This window comes from Thalassophryne amazonica, chromosome 13 (assembly GCF_902500255.1).
Source record: "Thalassophryne amazonica chromosome 13, fThaAma1.1, whole genome shotgun sequence".
NCBI classification, from domain to species: domain Eukaryota; kingdom Metazoa; phylum Chordata; class Actinopteri; order Batrachoidiformes; family Batrachoididae; genus Thalassophryne; species Thalassophryne amazonica.
Window position 1 is genome coordinate 71531818 of NC_047115.1, and position 24376 is coordinate 71556193.

The following is a 24376-nucleotide window of genomic DNA, read 5'->3' on the forward strand; positions in this document are numbered from 1 at the left end:
TTCTTCTCTGTGACGCTCTACGGTAAAGTGTAACTGGTGATGGAATAGACAAATGTTACGCTGTGTTCAGCTGTCATGAGTGTGTTGGTGGCTTCCCTCACTTGTCTCCTTCTTACTCGCTCACTCACTTTTTGAGAACGGCCTGCTCCTGCCTGTATATCTCAAAGCTGCTGGTGCAATTTTCGACAACATCTAGTGTTGAGGTTTGAAAGTCATGTAAAACGCTGAATCGGAGACATGATATACTGTAGACTAGAACTGCTGACTAGTACCATGAATATGCATGAGGTCACAGCATTTACACAGTTTTACTGTTACACTGATTACAAACTTTGCCAGACTGTGAATCTACATGGTGAGGCCAGGTTTTTTGTTTTTGGTTTCGTTGTTTGTTTTTTTTTCCACTGTCTGGCTCTCACAAAGTGTCAGGAAAACTGAAAAACTGAAGTGACTGAATAATAATGCAAACACACTGTTTGTGAAGTACAGTAGTGTTCAGAATAATAGTAGTGCTATGTGACTAAAAAGATTAATCCAGGTTTTGAGTATATTTCTTACATGGGAAACAAGGTACCAGTAGATTCAGTAGATTCTCACAAATCCAACAAGACCAAGCATTAATGATATGCACACTCTTAAGGCTAAGAAATTGGGCTATTAGTAAAAAAAGTAGAAAAGGGGGTGTTCACAATAATAGTAGTGTGGCATTCAGTCAGTGAGTTCGTCAATTTTGTGGAACAAACAGGTGTGAATCAGGTGTCCCCTATTTAAGGATGCAGCCAGCACCTGTTGAACATGCTTTTCTTTTTGAAAGCCTGAGGAAAATGGGACGTTCAAGACATTGTTCAGAAGAACAGCGTAGTTTGATTAAAACGTTGATTGGAGAGGGGAAAACTTATACGCAGGTGCAAAAAATTATAGGCTGTTCATTTACAATGATCTCCAATGCTTTAAAAAGGACAAAAAAAAAAAAAAACAGACGCGTGGAAGAAAACAGAAAACAACCATCAAAATGGATAGAAGAATAACCAGAATGGCAAAGGCTCACCCACTGATCAGCTCCAGGATGATCAAAGACAGTCTGGAGTTACCTGTAAGTGCTGTGACAGTTAGAAGACGCCTGTGTGAAGCTAATTTATTTGCAAGAATCCCCCGCAAAGTCCCTCTGTTAAAGATGTGCAGAAGAGGTTACAATTTGCCAAAGAACACATCAACTGGCCTAAAGAAAAATGGAGGAATATTTTGTGGACTGATGAGAGTAAAATTGTTCTTTTTGGGTCCAAGTGCCGCAGACAGTTTGTGAGACGACCCCCAAACTCTGAATTCAAGCCACAGTTCACAGTGAAGACAGTGAAACATGGTGGTGCAAGCATCATGATATGGGCATGTTTCTCCTACTATGGTGTTGGGCCTATATATCGCATACCAGGTATCATGGATCAGTTTGGATATGTCAAAATACTTGAAGAGGTCATGTTGCCTTATGCTGAAGAGGACATGCCCTTGAAATGGGTGTTTCAACAAGACAATGACCCCAAGCACACTAGTAAACGAGCAAAATCTTGGTTCCAAACCAACAAAATTAATGCCTCGCAGATGTGAAGAAATCATGAAAAACTGTGGTTATACAACTAAATACTAGTTTAGTGATTCACAGGATTGCTAAAAAAGCAGTTTGAACGTAACAGTTTTGAGTTTGTAGCGTCAACAGCAGATGCAACTATTATTGTGAACACCCCCTTTTCTACTTTTTTATTTACTAATAGCCCAATTTCATAGACTTAAGAGTGTGTATATCATGAATGCTTGGTCTTGTTGGATTTGTGAGAATCTACTGAATCTACTGGTACCTTGTTTCCCATGTAACAATAAGAAATATACTCAAAACCTGGATTCATCATTTTAGTCACATAGCACTACTATTATTCTGAACACTACTGTACACGAAATGTGATCAGATATATTGTTACGTTTTTATATAAATCCATTTTTATGTAACCTAACTGGAAATTGAGGAATTTTCTTAGATGCCACAAATCCTAATCCAGGTTCTATTACACACCATACAATAAAGTGGTGTAATGGCTAAGTCCATGTTGTTAGCTGCACAAACCTCAGTGGCTCCACTGTACAGGGAGAAGCACTCGAGACAGACATACAGTAAATGTACAGCCTACATAAACATATGGATTTTCTAGAGTGATCTGACCGTGTTTTTGAGAACAGAATTACAGGTATTGGATGGGATGCAATTTGAGACCTTACAGCTAGATGCTGTCAACAATTCCATTAGGCTGCTGATTTAATGATTGATGTAAATGAAGACCAAGAAATATTACACTTGCATTCATTCACTGATTTGCCTAAAAAAAACCTGGTAATATTATCAGTTATCAAGTTGTTCACCAATGAATATGGCTTTATACACCCTGAAGAAAACCATACAACCTGAAGCCATATTCATTGGTAAAACAACTTAACAATTTTATCATATACAGTGGTCCCTCGTTTATCGTGGGAGTTACGTTCTAAAAATAACCCGCGATACGCAAAATCCGCGAAGTAGTCAGCTTTATTTTTTACAATTATTATAGATGTTTTAAGGCTGTAAAACCCCTCACTACACACTTTATACACTTTTCTCAAACAGGCATTAACATTTTCTCACTTTTCTCTCCTGTGTAAACACTCAAAGTTCAAACCTTAGTAGAAAAAAAAGAAGTTTTCCTATAAATAATTATGATGGCTTTTAGAACTAACAAATGTAATTTTAACAATCAACCTACGAGGTTGGACACGTAAGAAATTATTAATAGGGACTGACCAGTATTTCACAGTTCCTCTGACCGCGCCTCTTCGTCGTGGCGCCACTCCGCTGTTCGGATTGGCTGATTACTCAGGTGGTATGAAAAACATTACCCGTCCGCGAAAAGGGTGTATTGCTATTTATTCTTTAGTGTTTTATCCAATCATATTGGCGTATCATTTATAGGTATATGATAATAGTGATTATACATATGTTTTAACAATAATCATCATATTTAGTTTGTCCAGTTTTTCATAGCCTATGAAAATGGATGAACTGTGTGTACAAATGGTCACTCCAGAATGGTTAATGTGAGTAACCATTAAGTACCCCACTGAACTAAAGTTGAAGGTCTAGTGTACATACATATTTTGACGAGTTCATGTCAATTCCATTGTGGTGGTGCAAAGAGAAAAGTTACAAAAAGACTGTCCAAACACTTATGGACCTGACTGTGTAAAAGCACTGAATGTCTTTGCATCCTCTTATCTCACTGAACTGGCTGAATGTTATATTCTGACATGACCTGTGAGTTACCAGGGAGCGGGCATACTCTGTGCCCCTGAGAAGTCATCAGACAGTATAACCTTTGGTTTGTGGTAATCAGCACACTAACAGTACTCCTTTTTTGTCCCTGTGTGTTTTATGGTTGATTTATTGATGATTATCTTTTAAAGCAAAAATATAGACAGGAAAATCTAACTGTAGAGTACTATGACCTTGAAATGAGCAAAACATAACCCTACATTAAACTTATTTTCTTTTCAAAGTGTGCCAACAGTGGTGGTGTATTATTTATGATTAAAGCCACATGTAGTTGTATTAATCAAGTCTGACTGAGCACAACAACGCGGCTGCCATATCTGTTTGCGTTACAACAGAAATCATGCCGGGCGTCAATGTGCAAGTGAAATATTTTTAGCCTCCTGATAGGAACTGAACATGCTCCATGCATTGCTGTGTTCTTGGTTGTACTACAAACCAAGAAAATAAGCTTGATCTTAAGTTTTATTTGCTACCAGTTTGTGGACCTTGAGAGGTCAGTGCTTGAAAAAGAACAGCAAAATCTGGTGTCATAAACTAAATGGCACATAAGCCTATGGAATGCATTCTCTCACAGGTAATGCTTTTAGAAAATGTATTAAGTCACATAAACAGTTGTAATCCTGTTCAAGCATGTGTTTATGAATGTTTTTTATTATACGTTTGAATTTGTGTGATTATATGTTGGGGGATAACTGAGTTTGCTGGAAGAGAAATACTCTGACAAGAAGAATTTCCAATAATAAAGTCATAAATTTACAAGAAAAAACATCTCTGTCCCAGATAATGACTCAAAACCAAAATTCTCCCAACAGATGACTAAAATACAAAAAAATCCAGTCATCTGCTCGTATGCATGTTTGTACCCAAAACAAATATGACGTCATGTTGACTAGGAGAATTGGTTGCCAGGATAAACCTCCATGTAGGAATGTAGCAAACTTGTCCAGGGTCAAAACTAAGGAGTGAATTAATCTAGTATTTTCCACCTCCAAAGGAGAGGTCTAAAAAAATAGAATGTAAAATCTGAAATTACCAGCTGCTTGTTTTGTACGGGCAGCTTCTCCGTCAAGTACGATGAGGATCTGGGTGGTGGTTTGCAGCTGCTTTTGCTCTTCCTGAGCGACAACAAGGTATTGTAGATCCTGGCACTCGGGCCTACGGAGTGCCAATGAGTCATTCACATAGAGCAGTCCCCACATCTCACCGGGACACTGCGCGATGCTTACGGCTGCGTAGCAGGACTGCAGGTCAGCAGATACGTTCTTCTCCGGCACCTCCAGTCGGTATGTGACACTGAAGCCATCGAACCGCAGGCAGTTTTCCACACACACTCTACCAACCTGAGAGCAAATAGAAAGAGGGCCAAAAAGCAATGAGGTATTTAATAGATGAATAAACATGAAAGCAAAGCACCAACTACAACTACAATTAGAATAAGTGTATCCTTACTCAGAATTTTAATGGATATGTTTTACTCTTGGGATTGTTATTTATTAGCCAACAGAGGGCAGGCTTTCATCATGTTCAAGATGAAATGGGCTGTAATGTTTTTGACCCATTAAAAATGATTGCATGAATTCTATGTAATAAAAAGCATAACTGGGTGTAAAACTTCAAATTAAATCATCCTCTTTCTGGGACAGAAAATCATTTTAGTATGACACTGAGGAAGAATTATGGAAGGAAGTGTCTATTCCAACGACATAAATAGGTAGCCTGAAGCTGGGACTGTGATTCCTATGCTACATAGCCACCCGCTCCACTTAGCTACAGACCAACATGAAACCATTTATTCTCATATTAGTGACATGCAAATCAGATCTGAATAAGATCTAGGACCATGTGTATTAGTAACCTAAATGTAAAGTAAAAAAATCTGATGTGGCATGTTCACAGACAAACGTACTGACTTAAAAGAATGTTCTTACAAGATGTACACAGCCAGATTTCAGATCAATCAATCAATCAATCAATCAATTTTATTTATATAGCGCCAAATCACAACAAACAGTTGCCCCAAGGCGCTTTATAAGGCAAGGCCATACAATAATTACGTAAAAACCCCAATGGTCAAAACGACCCCCTGTGAGCAAGCACTTGGCGACAGTGGGAAGGAAAAGATTCAAATTAGATCAAGGATCACACAGAGTTTGATAAGCAGTGTTTGGACAGTGACATAATCTTTGTAGTTCTACCTCTGTACTCCACCACAACACAGTTGGGGGAGCTGATGGTTCCCCGAACTTGTTTTAAAACTCGAGGGGACAGATCTTTTAAAGCTGTGGCACCTCGCCTCTGGAATGAGCTTCCCTGTTCTCTTCGCTCACTAGATTCTGTGGATGTTTTTAGACAGCAACTAAAGACACATTTTTTAAAACTGGCATTTTAGTGTCAATTTATTTTATTGTTCTATATTTGTATGTGTTGTTTTTATTGTCTATTTATATCGTGTGAAGCACTTTGTGACCTTGGTCTGTGAAAAGTGCTATATAAATAAAGCTTACTTACTTACTTACTTACAGTTGAAAGTAAATCATCAAGCAGTGATGTAGTCATTCAGCTTTAATTCAAAAGGTTTACCAAGAATCGTGCGGAAACCATCAAGGAATTACAGCCATTTTTATTTATATATAGTTACCCCCCTCCCCTACACCCCCCCACACCCGAATCTACAAAGGCCAAAGAACTAACACAATTCTAAACTAAAAAAAAAAATTAGCTGTTAATACTTGGATCAACTAACTTTGCAGTCAATGACTGTCTGAACTGTGGAACCCATGGATGTCACCAAATGCAGGGTTTCCTCCGTTGAAATATTTTGCCAAGCTTTTACTGTAGTCTCCTTTCGTTACTGCTTCTTTGTGGGTTCTTTCCACCTTACGTTTTGCCTGCAGTAAGTGTGAAGCATACTGTAATGGACTGAGTCAGACGACTGACTTGGCCAGTGAAGACTATTTGATTTCTTTACCTTGAGAAGCTCTTGGATTACTTTGGCAGTATTTTTTAGGTCATTATCCATCTACACTGTGAAGCGTCATCCTGTCAGTTTGGCAGCATTTGGTTGAATCAGAGCAGATAGTGTAGAGCTGTACACTTAAGAATTCATTATGCCACTTCCATCAGCAGTCACATCATCAATAAACACCAGTAACCCAGCTCCACTGTTGCCACTATGTTTGACTGATGATGGACTATACTAAATGTACTATACTGTATGTACCATATAGGTACCATATGTGAAATCAAGAGCTGTTACTTTTCCTTTCCATACTCTTGCATTCCCAGTATTCTCATGCATGTTATTCTGACCAAACAATCTTGATCCACTACTGGAGAAGGCTTGTGTTTTTAGACTTTATCTTCCAGAGTCTCATCTGACAGTTGTGTACTTGAGTGTTACCAGTGGTTTTCACCTCGTCATAAACTCTCTGTATTTACAATCACGAAGGCATCACTTGATTAAAGACTTTGACAATGACATCCTGACCTTCTTGAGATTGTTCTTGTCTCAAACTTGTGAAGGGGTTTTTCTTGACTGAGGAAAGAATTCTGACATCATTCACGTTTTGTCTTCTGTGATCTTACAGGCCTTTTGGTGATGTTCAGCCCACCAGTGCACTGATTTTTCTACTGCTAAGGTTTATGCTATCTGTCTGAGAGGTTTATTTGTTCTTGTTGGGTTTTTTTTCTTCTTAATTATTGCCTCCTTCACATTCTTCAAAATGTCTTTCGGCCACAATAAGCACAAGCCTGTCAAATACTGTCTTAATTTTTTCAGCTGATGATTTTATGGAGGTTTTTTTAATCATAAACTAGAGGATATTAGAAATAAAATATCCCAGCCTTTGCTAGTCATGACAGGAAACTTTCCACTGTCAGTTGTTGGGGTGTCTGATTCCAAGTCAGTATCTGACACAGATATAATTTCCTTACAGGTGCTGTTTAAGATTGTGATGGGTTCCAAATGTATTACTTGTTTTCTTGATCCTGTCTTAATTAAGACTGTAAAGGATCTGTGGATAAAGTTTGGGCCCTAGTTGCTGAATATTATAAAATTGTCTCTCACCTATGTTCTTTCACCTTTTAAGATGGCTGTGATGAAACCTTTTAGAGTCTGGATTCTGGGTTGCTGGCAAACTATGAACCTATTATCAATTTGCCGTTTTTTTTTTTAAAGGCACTGGCAAAAGTGCTCGCAAAGCAACTTCAAGCATATTTGTCAGACAATGAGCTTCTTGAGCCTTTATATTCAGCATTTAAGGTACATCATTCTACTGAGACTGCACTTACAAGAGTGTTGAACATTTTTTTGCTGGCTATGAAAGGAAATAGGACATCAGTGTTGCAGTTGTTGGACCTGAGTGCAGCAGGTTCATTAGTGTTTTCTCTTTGGCCAGATTACACTTAGTCACGGTGTTCTGTCGAGATGTGTGCGTTTGTCGAGTTATGTGTCCCCACCACTGATCTCTATATATTACTGGATCGCTCATTGGCCAATATTTTTGAAGCAAACTGGCCGCCATATTACCACTCCGATGTTCCGCTCCTGAACGCTCTTTTCTGTTGACCTTTAATGAGGCACACGCAACTTTATAATTGTAATTTTGTTAAAAAATACCTTCATGTGCAGCTATAACCTGCACAAATCACCAGATCAAAGGCTGTGGATGAACATTTCACCGAGCTAGTTAAGTGGTGTTTTATTCTTTTTAGTGCAACTATTTTTTTTTAAAAAATCCACTATTTCTGTATTGTCCATCATGACTTTTGATATTCATTCACTTTTGTTCATGATATGGTACCAATACACACACACACACACACACACACACACACACACACACACACACACACACACACACACACACACACACACACACACACACACACATATATGTATGTGTGTGTGTGTGTGTGTGTGTGTGTGTGTATATACACTTCCCTATCTTCATCCAATTCCCCTAACTCTTTCTGTGGGATTCCGAGGTGTTCTCAAAGGCATCTTGGAAATATAACCCCTCCAGTGTGTCTTGGGTCCTCCTAGGGCCCCCTCCCAGTTGTACGAGCCTGGAAGTCCTTCCTTGGGAGATGACTAGTGGACATCCACCTCAGCTGGCTTCTTTGGCAGCAAAGAAGCAGTGGCTCTACTCTGATTCCCTCCTGGATAGTCGACCTTCTCACCTTGTCCCAGAGTATAAAGCCAGTCATGTGACAGAGGATTCTCATTTCCACCTGCAACCTTGTTCTTGTTCTTTTGGTCATTATCCAAAGTTAACGACCATAGGTGAGGATAGGAATGTAAACTGACTTGGCTCAGCTCTTTCTTTCTCACAATGGAACGATACAGCATCTGCAAAATATCAGATGCATCCCCAATTCCTCTATCAATCTCAGGCTCCAGCTTACCCCAACACATGAACAAGACCTCAAGATATGTAAACTCCTCCACTTTGGGGCAGTAACTCTCCCCTGACCCAGAGGGGACAACAGACTCTCTTGGAGCACCTTGGGGCAACTGTTTGTTGTGATTTGGCGCTATATAAGAAAAAAGTTGATTGATTGATTGATCTTTTCCAACAGATGACCATGGTCTCAGATTTGGAGGTGCTGATCCTCATCCCAGTTGCTCCACTCTCAGTCTCAAACCTGCCCAGTGCACATCGGAGGTCAAAGTCTGATGAAGCCAACAGAACCACATCATCTGCAAAAAGCAGAGATGCAGTTCTGAGGTCAATGAACTGGACAGCCTCCATTCCCTGACTGGGCCTTGAAATCCTGTCCATGAACACCATGAACGGGATATATTCTGTAAACTCCTGTTGAGCCAGATTTGTACTCAGTACAGGAAAACTGTGCAAGTTATAATGCTTTCAGCATTTTTCATGACGATCAGTTCAAGCCACTAAAAAGTAAAAGGAATTATAGATATGGAATGTAAAGAAGTCATACGTACTTGTGCATAAACTGAAGCCCTGCGTGTTACTGTGAAGACGTAGGTAATGTTGGCAAAGCGGATTTGGACTGGTAAGATGGTGATGTTGTAGTGCAGCAAGACGGTTCCCAGTAGACCAGGATAGGTGGTATCATTGACCAGGTAGTCCAGCTGCAGGGTTCGATTCTCAGTCACATACAGGTTCGTCTTTAGGACAAGTGCTGAAATCAAGGAAAGGAACACTTATTTTAAGTGGCGTGCTTGCAAAACAAAAATGCCTCAGTGGCTCCTGGATTGCGTACTGTAGTCATGAATGGTCTCTCGAATGCTGCCAAAATCAGTCTTCTTTTCTCTGAAGGTTCCTTGTATGTCAAACTTTTCTTTGACCCACGGATCACTGTTGAGTAACGTCCCCACATATTTATTGTGACTCTGGTCGATGGGATAGATTGGTGTCAAGTCCCTGTCATAGACAGACAAGGTGCCAAAAGAGCCTCCCTGGAGAAAAACAGGAGAGTGATGAAAATTAATCCCGGCGTAAAGAGCAAAAATTACCCTCCTGTAGGATCTACAAAATGTAAACCACTGTATAAAACAAGTTTACTCACCTGTGTACGATTGAAGCTGATGATGACCTCTGCTGTATCTGTTCCATTTATGTATGGTGCGTTATCATCCTCATCGTTGACAAAAACATCCAGTGAAGTTTCAACCTTGGTCATGACTGTTTCTATCCAAACTGTGCAAACCAGCAGCAGCCTGTAGCGTTCGCTCTCTTCACGGTCCAAAGCAGCAGTCACCACGAGCTCTGTCGTGTTGTCATTTACAGCAAATGGTACTAAGACATCTGCAGCCAAGAGGGACAGGGGAAACCCTCGATCTGTGATGGCAGATTACTGCTACAAAATATGTTGAAATCAATTTTACAGTACAACTGTGACAAAAAAAAAAAGATGACTATCATATTCCCTCTACTTAGAGAGCATGCACAGGCATAATGGAGTCAGTCAGTGAGTGGGTCCACAAAATGTGTGTGTGTGTTGCAGGCCTATCTAAAGTGTACCCCGCCTCATGCCCTATGACTGCTGAGAAAGGCTCCAGTCCCCCCGTGGTTGAAGATATGTGTGTTTGTGTGTGCTGCATGCCTTAAATTCAAGAATAATATATATTAGCAAATGAAATTAAACTGACAACTCAAAACAGGAAATATCTTGGGTTCATACCAGGGCTTTGAACCAAATTTTTTTTCCCCAACTGGCTTGTTACAAACAGAAACAGCATTTTAACGTTATTATTCTCAAACCAGTAAATAATGTTCCATGTCAGCTGTGAGACACTGAAAACACTGTATATGCCAGATTTATATGTGGAGCTGTAATGCTTCCATGAAAAATGGAGAAGACAATACATCATTCTGCAGCATGCAGCGCAAGTGGGACACTGAGTAAAATAAAGCCTTTTAAGAGAAAGAGGGTCCGCGCTGATCACCTGAAATAGACTTACTGCATATTTAAAGTGAAGCACTGTGTTTGTGTATTCCATTTAGGTATCTGTTGTCTCAAAAATAAATTACATAAAAATTCCCTCCCCCCCAAAAAAAGCATAATAATGCCATTAAACTCAGTGTTTTTAAAGAAGTGCCTCAATGTCTGTCTGCTCCGGGTGCATTTCTCAGCATGAAACACAGAACACAGCACTTTGTCCTGCCAACAACAACCAAAATAAGTGAACAACAGGAAATGAACCTCACCAGGTTATTGTGAACTGACACCTTTTCAAGAACAAAAAACAAAACAAAAACAAACAACGATATTAACCGGTTGCCATTATTTTAAAAAAAGGATTCAGGTCTGAAACATACAAAATATAGAGTTTCTGGTTTTCATTCCACAAACTGTTTCAAAGCCTTGGTTCATATTGTCTGCAATGAAACAGAAGTTAAAGTAAATGTAAGGATTAGAGCTGCAGCAATTAAGCAACAACTAATCGATGAAAAAAAATGACTATTTTGATCATCGGCCTGTGACCTCCAGCACACACTGGGTTGGTTCGCAGCCGAGTGTGAAGCAATTGGGATGAGGCTCAGTACCTCTACATCTGAGGCCATGGTTCTCAGCAGGAAACCAGTGGATTGTCTACTCCATGTAGGGAAGTGAAGGAGTTCAAGTACCTCAGGGTCTTGTTCACCAGTGAGGGGACAATGGAGTGTGAGATTGGCTGGAGAATCGGCGCAGCATGGACGCTGTTGTACTTTATCGTACTGTTGCGACGAAAAGGGAGCTAAGCCAAAAGGCGAAGCTCTCTGGTTAATCTTCATTCCTACTCTCACCTATGGTCATGAGTGTTGGGTCATGGCCGAAAACTAGATCGCGGGTACAAGTGGCTGAAATGGGTTTCCTCAGGAGGGTCGCTGGTGTCTCTCTTAGAGATAGGGTGAGAAGCTTGGGAGCTCGGAGTAGAGCCGCTGCTCCTTCGTGTTGAAAGGAGCCAGCTGAGGTGGTTTGGGCATCTGGTAAGGATGCCCCTTGGATGCCTCCCTAGAGAGGTGTTCCAGGCATGTCCATCTGGGAGGAGACCCCAGGGAAGACCCAGGACAAAGTGGAGAGATTATATCTCCACACTGGCGTGAGAACGCCTCAGGATCGCCCAGTCACAGGTGGTTAATGTGGCCCTGAAAAGGGACGTTTGGGCTCCCCTGCTGGAGCTGTTGCCCCCGCAACCTGATCCTGGATAAGTGGTTGAAGATGTACAGTAGTGTTCAGAATAAAACTAGTGCTATGTGACTAAAAAGATTAATCCAGGTTTTGAGTATATTTCTTATTGTTACATGGGAAACAAGGTACCAGTAGATTCAGTAGATTCTCACAAATCCAACAAGACCAATCATTCATGATATGCACACTCTTAAGGCTATGAAATTGGGCTATTAGTAAAAAAAGTAGAAAAGGGGGTGTTCACAATAATAACAGAATCTGCTGTTGACGCTACAAACTCAAAACTATTATGTTCAAACTGCTTTTTTAGCAATCCTGTGAATCACTAAACTAGTATTTAGTTGTATAACCATAGTTGGGGGTCATTGTCTTGGTGAAAACACCCATTTCAAGGGCATGTCCTCTTCAGCATAAGGCAACATGATCTCTTCAAGTATTTTGACATATCCAAACTGATCCATGATACCTGGTATGCGATATATAGGCCCAACACCATAGTAGGAGAAACATGCCCATATCATGATGCTTGCATGACCATGCTTCACTGTCTTCACTGTGAACTGTGGCTTGAATTCAGAGTTTGGGGGTCGTCTCACAAACTGTCTGTGGCACTTGGACCCAAAAAGAACAATTTTACTCTCATCAGTCCACAAAATATTCCTCCATTTCAATTTAGGCCAGTTGATGTGTACTTTGCAAAGTGTAACCTCTTCTGCACATGTCTTTTATTTAACAGAGGGACTTTGCGGGGAAGTCTTGCAAATAAATTAGCTTCACACAGGCGTCTTCTAACTGTCACAGCACTTACAGGTAACTCCAGACTGTCTTTGATCATCCTGGAGCTGATCAATGGGTGAGCCTTTGCCATTCTGGTTATTCTTCTATCCATTTTAATGGTTGTTTTCCATTTTCTTCCATGTGTCTCTGGTTTCCTGTCCATTTTAAAGCATTGGAGATCATTGTAGATGAACAGCCTATAATTTTTTGCACCTGTGTATAAGTTTTCCCCTCTCCAATCAACTTTTTAATCAAACTACAATGTTCTTCTGAACAATGTCTTGAATGTCCCATTTTCCTCAGGCTTTCAAAGAGAAAAGCATGTTCAACAGGTGCTGGCTTCATCCTTAAATAGGGGACACCTGATTCACACCTGTTTGATCCACAAAATTGACAAACTCACTGACTGAATGCCACACTACTATTATTGTGAACACCCCCTTTTCTACTTTTTTTTACTAATAGCCCAATTTCATAGCCTTAAGAGTGTGCATATCATGAATGCTTGGTCTTGTTGGATTTGTCAGAATCTACTGAATCTACTGGTACCTTGTTTCCCATGTAACAATAAGAAATATACTCAAAACCCGGATTAATCTTTTTAGTAACATAGCACTACTATTATTCTGAACACTACTGTATGTATGTATGTATATTTTGATCATCAATGAATTGTTTTGAGTCGTTTTTTAAAATATTCAAATTCTTTGATTTTAAGCTTCTTAAATTTGGATATTTTTTGGTTTGTTTTACTGGTTTCTTTACTCTTCTCTGTCAGTAAATAAAATATCTTTGACCTGTGGAGAAAATAGTGATTGAGTTTTTTTCATCTTTTTTACCCAAGGCCATCAAAATATGGTCATCGGGTATTGCGAAGGCATTGCGTCTGTTTGTCCCTCTGTCTGTCTGTCTGTCTATCCATCTGTATGTCTGTCCGTCTGACTGTCTGTGCTCAGCATAAGTCCAGTCCTATTCCTGCCAGGGTCTTCAAATTCACAGGGAACATGCTTGGGACACAGACCTTGGACAAGTTCAAAGATGGCTAACCTTGGCCTATTTTTATGCTATGAATCCATCATTTTTTGGGGTGACAGCCAATTGGAGTACAGAGGCACCATGACATCACTGGCTGGTTTCTGTCTGGCTGCTAATTCAACCTGCTCTGAAACCGCTGCGTTTCTGTGTAAATCTAACATTTTTCTCATATATTATGTAAAAGCTAGCAAGAAATAACCACTTCTAAAAATGAAAATGCATTTTTTTGTAACCTGAAAACACCTCTGGAGTGATTTACAAGACATCTCGTGGATGTCAGTATGCATGCGCATCACACATGGTCAAAGCTAACTTCCGCTCTTTTCAAAAGCTTGTGTATGCGCACATGCACACTCTCCTGCAGATGTGTTAAAACATAAGTAAAATATTGTTTATGATTGATTGATTGAGTTTATTCTGCAACATCAATACCAATTAAACAACTGCAAATTATAAAGACAATACTTCCTAAGGTTGAGGGTATTTTAGCATTACGTTGTATTTTGACATTATATTACATTTACCTAATAACGAATCCACTAACCGAGAAAATAACTGATTGATTAATTGATTATAAAAATAACTGTTACTGGCAGCCTGAGTAAGGATCACTGCTTTGTTGTTGTTGTTGTTGCTTTTCTTTTGGTTTTCTTTGTTTCACTTTCCATATTGTCCCAGCTTTTTCTGATTTGGGGTTGTATGATTTGATTTAATATAAATATATAAATAAAATATAAAACAAACAGTATCAATAAAATATCTCGCAGCACAGAATATTTGAATTATACTGAGTTTATACCTGATTCCACATTGTAGGAGATGGTATAGTTGGGGCAGACGTTAATCCTGGTAAGGCGTCGGAGTTGCCGAATGGCTCCGGGGAACCTGTTCTCCATTATGTGGGGGTTGGCAGTGTCTCTATGTGGAAAGCAGAGTTCCTTCATATCTGTCTGACCACACTGTGGCAGTGTGGCATTAACAAAATCCAGAGTGATCCGAGGAGTGTTTCTGCTGATGCACTGAGCCTTTCTGGTGGGGTTTGGTGACACCATGACGTGCAGGAACAACTTCTTCACAGACCAGGAATTTTGATCTAAGGAGGCACACAGCCATAATAAGATGCATTTTAATTGCCAACAGTGTTCTTGATGACTGAGCTCTTTTTTACTAGTAGGCAATTATATTATCATCCTAAAAAGCTATTAGTATGCACAGAACATAAACATCAAGAAATGTGTAGTGAGTTCCTGGCAGTGCGCCGCTAAAACTGGAACATAAGTATCGTATCAGACTCACATAGTGAGGCAAAGTCACTCTCCTCCAGGGTTTTAATCAAGGACAACACACCAGTTTTAGCATCCATAAGGAACCACTGGCTGTAAGGTGGACGACGGAGAGAGCTGGACCAGCACAGGTAGAAATGGGGCCGTTCGGACTCACTGTCCAACATGGCGTGGACCTGGAGCACCGGGGTTCCTGCAGGCTGACCGACATACACCATCTCAACATACTCATTCTGAGGGAAGTACAGCGCACTGACTCCTGCGGAAATAAGAAGAAAGCAATAAAGAGATGTCATGGCAACCAAGTGAACCACAGGTCAGCCTGGATATAATCTGCCTGAAAACCATGATAATGTTGACTGAGGTCTTGTCTGATTACACCTTTTGTTTGCACATTTCTGTGCCAGAAAGTCCCAGTGTTAATGCTTCACAGCCAGTGCAACAACTGAATAAAAATTAGCCCACACATGCAATATAACAGGTGATTTTTTTTTCTTTTCTGTACCACTGGCGGAAATTAAAAGGAGGGCTCAAATGACACTTATGCAGCCCCCTAATGGATTTCTCACATGGCCAATAATGCTGTTTCCGATTCTCCTTGTGTTCACCTTGAAAAGTTTAATTACAAAGGATAACATGATATGGGGGAGAAATGAATCATTACCTGTCGGATTGGAGGAGGGGGAGCTCAGATGAGTGTAAGTGTTGGGAGGGGGTGACTCCATTAAGAGCTACAGAAGGGTGTTTTACGGGAAGATAGAGATGTCAGTGTTCCTCCTGTAATTATATCCTTGTTGTGCTCCTCTTTGATGACAGTAGGCGACCAATGGAGGGAACGTACTAATGTCATTAACAGACAACAAAACTTGATTTTCTATTTCTGTTGGTGCAGTTGAAGTCTCGGCTCTGGTTTCAGACACTGATTTAATTGTATTGGGTTTGGATGACAGGAGGCTGAGCCAATAGATAAAATGGCCACAAAAACAAACAGCACTTGTTTGGATAATCAGAGATAAATTCATTGATTCATCATTCAGGCTTAGATTTTAAGGAATGTACTGGTGAGTTTAGTCACAAAAGATAAGACCCATGCGATGATGGACAGTGTTAAGAATGAAAATATCAGTGAGACAGCTCAGGTTGGATGGTTTGTAGACAAAGTCAAACAGGTGAGATTGAGATGGTTTGGACATGTGTAGAGGAGGGATCCAGGATATACAGAGAGAAGGATGCTGAGGATGGAGCTTAGGCAGAAGGAGAAGAGAGAGGGCAAAGAGGAGGTTTATGGATGTGGTAAGGGAGGGGATACAGGTCACAGAGAGAGATGGTCTGCTGTGGCAACAGGAGCAGCCAATGCAGGAACAAGAAGCTCCTCATTTCATTTTTTTTTTTTCTGGTCTGTAATTTGCTTCATGAACATTGAAACAAGAGTGCTCTGAGAGCACAATATTCCCCGCTGGCAAATGCTGCTTTGAAACAAGTGCTTGCTACATTCTGATAACATTTTCAAGGTATGTAATAGTTGATTTTACAATTCAGACACCAACTCATGAAACTGGCAGTGTCTAGGCTTGTTAATCAAGGGCCATAACTCTGCCAAAATGTGTCAATCTTGTACAGTATTACAATATGCTTACTACCAACCTATAACAAAGACTTGTACCAAGTGTCTCAAAAATCCTCTTAAAAGTGTGAAAGGAGTTGATTTCGGAATGCAGGCAACCACTCATGAAATTGACGGAGTCTAGATTTGCAAATCAAGAGCCATAACTCTGGAACAATGGGCCCAACTCGTACATGATAATATGCGTATTACCAACTTATAACAAGGACTTGTATAAAGTTCCACAAAATTCCTCCTACAAATGTGAGGACTTGATTTCAGAATGCTTTTATCCTTTCTGGAATGGACGGACAGACGGACGGAAATCACCACGACAGAATCCCCCTTCGAAGCTTCGGACAGTGGAGGATAAGAAACTGGACCTTTGCTGTGGATTTTAAAGAAACTGTATGGATTGTGTGTCAGGAAGCTAGCTTGGGAAATAACATACGAGGTCTGTGAGAAAAGTATCCAACCTTTTTATTTTCTGTAAAAAATATATGGATTTGATTCATACGTTTTTACGTCAACCAAGCTTGAACCTTCGTGCGCATGCGTGAGTTTTTCCACGCCTGTCAGTTGCATCATGGGCAGGCTTTGAGTGAGCACTGCTCCACCCATCTTGTTGTTGTTTCATTGCGAGGAAATGGCGGAATGATGTGGGCTTTTTTTCCATCAGAATTTTTTCAGAAACTGTTAGAGACAGGCAGCTGGAAACCATTCGAAAAATGTATCTGGCTTTCGGTGAAAATTTTATGGATAATAAAAATAATAAGAATAAGGAGTGTTACTACAGCTTTAAGGACGCCCCACAATGGCGCACGGCGCGCCGCGCTCTGAGCTGCAATCAAGAGGCAGAAACCACCACATCATTTCTAAACTGATGGCTGTGTGGAGCCGGGACCGTCGTGTGAAATTTCTCTGGTTATCACAAGAGCTGGACATCAGCCATTTTCCGGCAGATTTCACTTTTAACAAGAGATTTTGTCATGGAAAGCTGCGCGGAGGCTTCGCGCATCACGACCGATTCGCTGATGAAGCGAGACAGTGTTTCGCAGTGTTAAAGGACAAGTTGGGACATGCCTGTCTCGGCTTTCAGTGCTTACCAGTCGAGTGAGTATAAGAGAAATTGTGGAGAGCTGGACATGTCCCAACTTGTCCTAACACTCCAAAACGGAGGTGTTTCTTTGTCTCGCTTAGAAATGATGTGGTGGTTTCTGCCTCTCGATGGCAGCTCGGAGCGCGGCGTGCCGTGCGCCATTGTGGGGCGTCCTTAAAGCTGTAGTAACACTCTTTATTCTCTGTGAAGCCCGTAAAATTTTCACCGAAAGCCAGATAAATTTTTCGAATGGTTTCCAGCTGCCTGTCTCTAACAGTTTCTGAAAAAATTCTGATGGAAAAAAAAGCCCAAATCATTCCGCCATTTCCTTGCAATGAAACAACGACGCGAGGAGTGTAGCAGTGCACACTCAAAGCCTGCCCACAGGCGAATGACGCAACCGACAGGCGTGGAAAAACTCACGCATGCGCACGAAGGTTCAAGCTTGGCTGACGTAAAAACATATGAATCAAATCCATATATTTTTTGCATAAAATAAAAAGGTCGGATACTTTTCTCATAGACCTCGTATAGAAATTTTGGAACTCTAACAAGCTAGTTCCTTCATTTTCAGTTACTTGATTTTTGACACCCAAATAGTTTAGTTGGAGAAATAAAAAGAAAGTAGAGGAAGTTTAGCACAGTGTGAATATGAATTATGTTTGGCAGTTATAAGAGGCAAATTTGTTACTTCTTGTTTTTGTCACTGTAGTGTTTCGTGCGCATGTTCAACACAAGTGGACAATGAAAAACAGAATAGTGTCTCTGGCTGCTGTAGTCTGCAATGAAATGCGTTTCTTTGTGCTTAACAATAGATGATGAATCGCATACAAACTTAAATCAGAAAAAATTGGGAAACAAGGCAAAATGATAGTGATTCTTACACTTTATTTTCCATTTCATTGCAGACTGCATGAATCCAGGATATTTCATGTTAGCAGTGTTCAACTTTATTTAATTTGTTAATATACATCCATTCATGCATTTCAGGCTTGCAACATATTACAAAAAAGTTGGGATGCAAAAGCAATTACCACTTTGTAATGTTGCCATTCCTTCTCACAACTCTTAAAAGACATTGTGGCATTTACAATACCAAGTGAGGAAGCACTTTGACCCCTTCTTCGTACAAATGCATTGTAAGGTGTGCAACAGCACAAGGTCGGTGTTGCAGCATTTTTGATTTCAAAATTTGGCATGCGTTCTCTATTGGGGGGACAGGTCAGGACTGCAGGCAGACCAGTCATTCTTCCACAGCCATGTCTTTGTATTGTGTGCAGAATGTGGTTTTGCATGGTCTTGTTGAAAAACACACAGACATCCCTGGAAAATGTAGTCTTGCTGGTAGCAAAATTCATTCATCCTTTTATTCATTTTCTGACACTTATCTAGGCCCAGGCCACAGTGGCGGCAGACAGCTAAGCGGCTCATCCCACATTTCCCTATTCTTGGCCAAGTCCTGTAATTCTTCCTGGGGGATCCTGAGGCATTCCCAAGCCAGATGGGACATATCTCTTCAGCGTGTCCTGGGTCTTCCCCCAAGCCTCCTCCTAGTTGAACGTGCCTGGAAGACCTCCCTAGGGAGGTGACCAAGGGGCATCCTTACCACATGACTGAATCACCTCAGCTGGTTCCTTTTGATTTGAAGAAGCAGCAGCTTTACTCCAAGTCCCTCCCAGATAGTTGAGCTTCTCACAATGTCCAGCAGTGTAAGCCCAAATACCTAAGGGAGGAATCTTATTTCTGCCAGTTGTATTCGTGACCTATTCTTTCAGTTATTAGACCATAGGTGAGGATAGGAGTGTAAATTAACTGGTAAATTGAGAGCCTTTCCTTCTGGCTCAGCTGCTTCTTCACCACGACGGTCCAGTACACCATCCGTAAAACATCAGACACCGGCCCAGTTCATCTATTGTTCCCACTTACCCCAACTCTCCCCAGATGTTGCTCAGTAACTCTTCCCAGATGCTGCTTTAAAATATCAAGATAAGTAAGATTCTCAAGTAAGACTCAAGGATTTTTTTTTCATATGGTCCCAACATTTTCAGATTTTTTGGGGGTTGTATATTACAGACATTATCCATATGGTCAGTGGCGCCCCCATGTGGTGGCTGTGGGTGGCTACAGCCACCACCAAATTACTCTGAGCCACCCCTGAGCCACCACATGAGGGCGCATTGGATTTGTGTGGATTTAGGGAATATATTTTAAATCACAACAGTTAATAAGGTGAAAACGGTGTTAAAACAAGAGCAACAGCAACATCAACAACAACAACAATAATATATTGTTTAATAATATTGGGGTTTTTTTGGTCGGGTATGCCACCCTAAGATTTTGCCTAGCCCCCACTAGCCACCCTTAGAATTTTTTTTTGTTGGCGCCACTGCATATGGTATGTCGAAACAGGGCCTACAGTATCGTTTTTGAGACCATGAATAATTTGTGTATAGTACAAATTTTGGCTGTTGGACAACCAGTTACCGCCTCATAGTAGAGTGCAACAGAGAAGGATTTTCATACATGAAAACAGATCAACTCCAGACTCATGTCTCCTGTGTTCCTTAATGCAAACTGAAGCTGAAATTTCCACAGAAGCCTATAACATCTTCAGAGTTGTCTGGGTGTCTTAGTGGCTTCCATCACTCGTCTTCTTCTTGCACAGTCACTCAGTTTTTGGGAACTGTCTACTCCAGACAGATTTACCATAGAGTACCAAACTTAATGATTGGCATTTAATGAAGTCCAAGACATATTCACTGACTTCAACATGTTCATTTATCCTTCACTTGAGTATCATAAAGAATGCTGTCTTTAAAAGTCACATTTTGTTTTGCTTTTTTAAACCTTTATTTAACCAAGTAAGTTTTTAAGTTTGTCTAACTACGTACGGGCTTTTATTCAAAAATGGTTAAGACCATATTTTTTGTCTCCTGAATTAGACATAAAAGTCAACACAAGTTAGGGAAGGTGATGGTCTAGTGGTTAAGCATTGGGCTTGAGACCAGAGGATTCTTGGTTCAAATACCAGCCTGAATGGAAAATCACTAAGGGCCCTTGGGCAAGGTCCTTAATCCCCTAGTTGCTCCCGGTGTGCAGAGAGCGCTTTGTATGGCAGCATCCTGACATCCGGGTGAATGTGAGGCGTTACTTGTAAACCGCTTTGAGCGTCTAATGCAGATGGAAAAGCGCTATTTAAATACAGTCCATTTAACACATCAGCAAACACATGCTCATTTCATTTAAAATACGTTGTGGTGGTGCAGAGGTAAAAATAAATAAATTAAGATATGTAAGAAATAATTTTTCAAAGATAGCAATTTCATGGACTTCCGCTGTCATGCCTCCTTGGTGTAAAAATGTACAGTAATGTAGACCCCAATTATGTAGATTTAATGTTAAAAACAGCCCTTAGTGTAAGCAAAGGTTTTCACTTCATTGTTGGGCCCCAAGTCATACCTAGAGTGACCACAAGAGGGAGCCATCATCTTTGTGACACACAGCTAAAGCTGGCAGAAAAACTTTAAAAGGATATCTTCGTCATAACATAATATTACATATTAAATTCCTAGTTGTTTATAAAAAGAATGCATGTTTTTATTATTTTTTTAATCACATAATACAGAAACAAATTGCGGTATAGAAATCTGACTCATAAGACAAATAAATAAATAAATAAAATAAAACAAAAATAGCTGCAGAGGCCAAAGCATGAAGACTTGGTACCTTCCAGCATTTCTAAATGTGGCTCCTGGCATACAGCCACAGCGGCTGGACCCCATGTAACACAGTTTGTTTATGTCATTCAAAATTCAATTTATGTCCAGGGCTGAAGCCAACAGAATGCAAACAGTGTGTATCAAATTAATTAATTGAGTAGATCAACAGGACTGTGAGCAAACATCAACAGAAAAAAACCACCATGATGAGTTTCCAAAGCATGATTCATTAATTTCTCTGAATGATACACAAGATTGATGGAAATTCAGATGACAGAGGTGAATGACTCTTCAGATCTCCTGTGCATGTCAGGATAATGACTGAAAATAAGGGGTGCAATAAGGTTTTAGATTTGTGCAAATATTACCAACAGCCTTTAAATGTACCACTACAAAACTGGCGTGAAGCTGCCGCATACAATGTCATGTCTTCAAAAGCTCAGAGCAGCTTGTTTTTGTGCTGTTTATGTACCCTGGACAGGATGTCAGTCGATTTGCCACATCTATATCAACTGCAGTCTTCTTCCACTTCTTCATCCACCACCACTATATCTGGTTGGTTGACCAGCAGCTGTTATTCTGTCTGGAATTTGAAGTCCCACAGGACTTTATTAACCCTGTCATTCTCAGCCACCTTCAGTGGCGTCTCCCATCGGGACTTGGGGACATCTAATCCATTTGTGGCACAGACGTTCGCGACACTTAGTTGTGCCTCTCAGTGTATGCTTTCTCAGCTTGCATCTTGCATCCTGTTACCTATGTGCTGGATCAGTTCTGGAGCAGTTCTGCACAGTCTCCAATTTGGGGCCTTTCGGCTTTGCTAGACTTCTGCGTCTATGGATTGGGTACTTAGGGCTTGTTCTTGTGCTGTCCTTTAGGCAAGCCTTTTCAGGCCACTGGCACTTCTTGATGTTAACCACTTCCATCCATCCATTTTCTATACTTGCTTACTCTAATTAAGGGTCACGGAGGGCTGGAGCCTATCCCAGTAGTCACAGGTTGTGAGGCAGAGTACACCCTGGACAGGATGCCAGTCTATTGTAGGGCCACATATAGACACCAGCACACACACACCTATGGTCAAGTTTAATTTTTTCCAATTCACCTAACCTGCATGTCTTTGGATGTGGGAGAAAGCCGGAGCACCCAGAGGGAACCCACACAAACACCACACAGAAAGGCCACAGGTGGGAAGCAATCTCACAATCTTGCTGAAAACCAACAGTGCTAACCACTAGTCCACCGTGCTGCCCATGTTAGCCACTTCCTCAACAGTATCTGTTGACATTACATCCAATGGAGGGACTTGATCTTCCATGATACCTCCTGCTCCTGTTCCTTATCACCATGTGTCTTCAGCTGTCTGAGGCACTCTTGTAGCAGTGGATCTGGAGGGGCATCTTTCTTGTGTTTTCATGGATTCTCCACTCACTAATCCCCCCCCCCCACACACACACCTTCTGTTGCTCACAGAGCATCAGGGTGCTGGACTTCGGGTGGAATCTTCATGCATTGTGAGAAGATTCCGTGTCTTGACATAACTGCCATTTATCTTCTCATGTGGTCAACTTATTATTAAAGATGATAATTTATGTAAATTATCATTTTTGGTACAATGGGGGGTGAGTTCAACCCTGGGACATACATCCAGTAAGGGTCTGCAGGCTGGACCCCCCATATATATAAAGCTCCTATGATAAGAGGTACTTCTGGTAGGTTTAAAAATCATGAAATGTTTTGCCATTTTTGTTTTTTTGAATGGACAATCAGATAACTGTAAGAATCATTCAAATCCGGTTACAAACACCAAAATTTGACTGTGGATACATTTTGGTACATACTGTAGAAAAATAATGTTAGCCATTTGAATTTTCAATAGGGGGCCAAGTAGGGGTCAATTGAAGAACTGCATAGGGGTATAAAAAAAAATGTTCCAATCATATTGAAAGCTATACCACATTATGTGTCTGATCACAATGATTCCAAAAAGATATAGTTTGGACTATCTATAACTGAATGTTCTGGAGTTATGGGGTAAAAACAGCAAGAATAGTGACAAAGGTCAGTTTCAGTTTGTGCAGGGGTCAAAAGCTAAAGTTGCTCCAGTTTTGGTAAAATGTTGTGCAAATTATTGGTTGAACTAATAGGATTAATACATGGAATAGTTCTGACTGTGTTGAATGTTTGGTCTCCAAAGTAAAGGTCAAACAATATTGACATCCATTGGATTCTATGACATGTTACATATGTTACCCCATAACATGATAACAAAACATGACACATGGTGCAAACTGTTCCTTTTTACAATCCTACTAATTCAACCAATAATTTTCATCAAATAAAATGTGTATAAATATGTACCAAAAGGTACACACAGTCAAACTTTGGTGCTTGTAACCAGATTTGAAAGATTCCTCTGCAAATATTCTGTTATCTGCTACACTATATAATCTCTTTCACCTCCTGTGAATTTTTAAGGACACTGCTTTAAAAAAAAAGTCCATTGTGTTTTTGTTTTTTGTGCGTTCATGCTGTGTTTCAGTCTTAATTCCAGTGATTTTGCTGTTTTCTAATTTGGTTTTCAATCTTGTTTTACCGCAATTTATGTTTTTCCTGCTCTTTGTTTTTTAGTTCTCATTTTTTCATGTTCCACCCTTCATTCACTGGAGTTCTGTTCATGTGGTTTGTCTTGTCAGCTTTTGTAGTTTATTTCTTTCTTATTTCTTCTGTTCCACACAACAGACAATTAGTTTTTAGTCCAAGCCAGACCCAGCTGTTTTCATTAAGTTTCATAGAATACGCTTTCGTAAATCCTGTTAACAGTGGTTCAAAAATTTTGTGTCTCCACCATTTTTTCAGATA

The 24376-nt window shown here is 40.4% G+C and overlaps 1 protein-coding gene across 1 annotated transcript in view; it reads right to left on the reverse strand.

Moving 5' to 3' along the window:
- Positions 1-24376, reverse strand: part of ret (ret proto-oncogene receptor tyrosine kinase) — an 86121-nt gene that overhangs the window by 24960 nt on the left and 36785 nt on the right. The window contains exons 2-7 of the mRNA XM_034184549.1: positions 15107-15352; positions 14610-14903; positions 9893-10131; positions 9587-9782; positions 9306-9505; positions 4386-4692 (exon numbers count right to left, since the gene is read on the reverse strand). Of these exons, the coding sequence (XP_034040440.1) occupies positions 4386-4692; positions 9306-9505; positions 9587-9782; positions 9893-10131; positions 14610-14903; positions 15107-15352 (1482 nt within the window). The remainder of the gene's footprint in view (positions 1-4385; positions 4693-9305; positions 9506-9586; positions 9783-9892; positions 10132-14609; positions 14904-15106; positions 15353-24376) is intronic.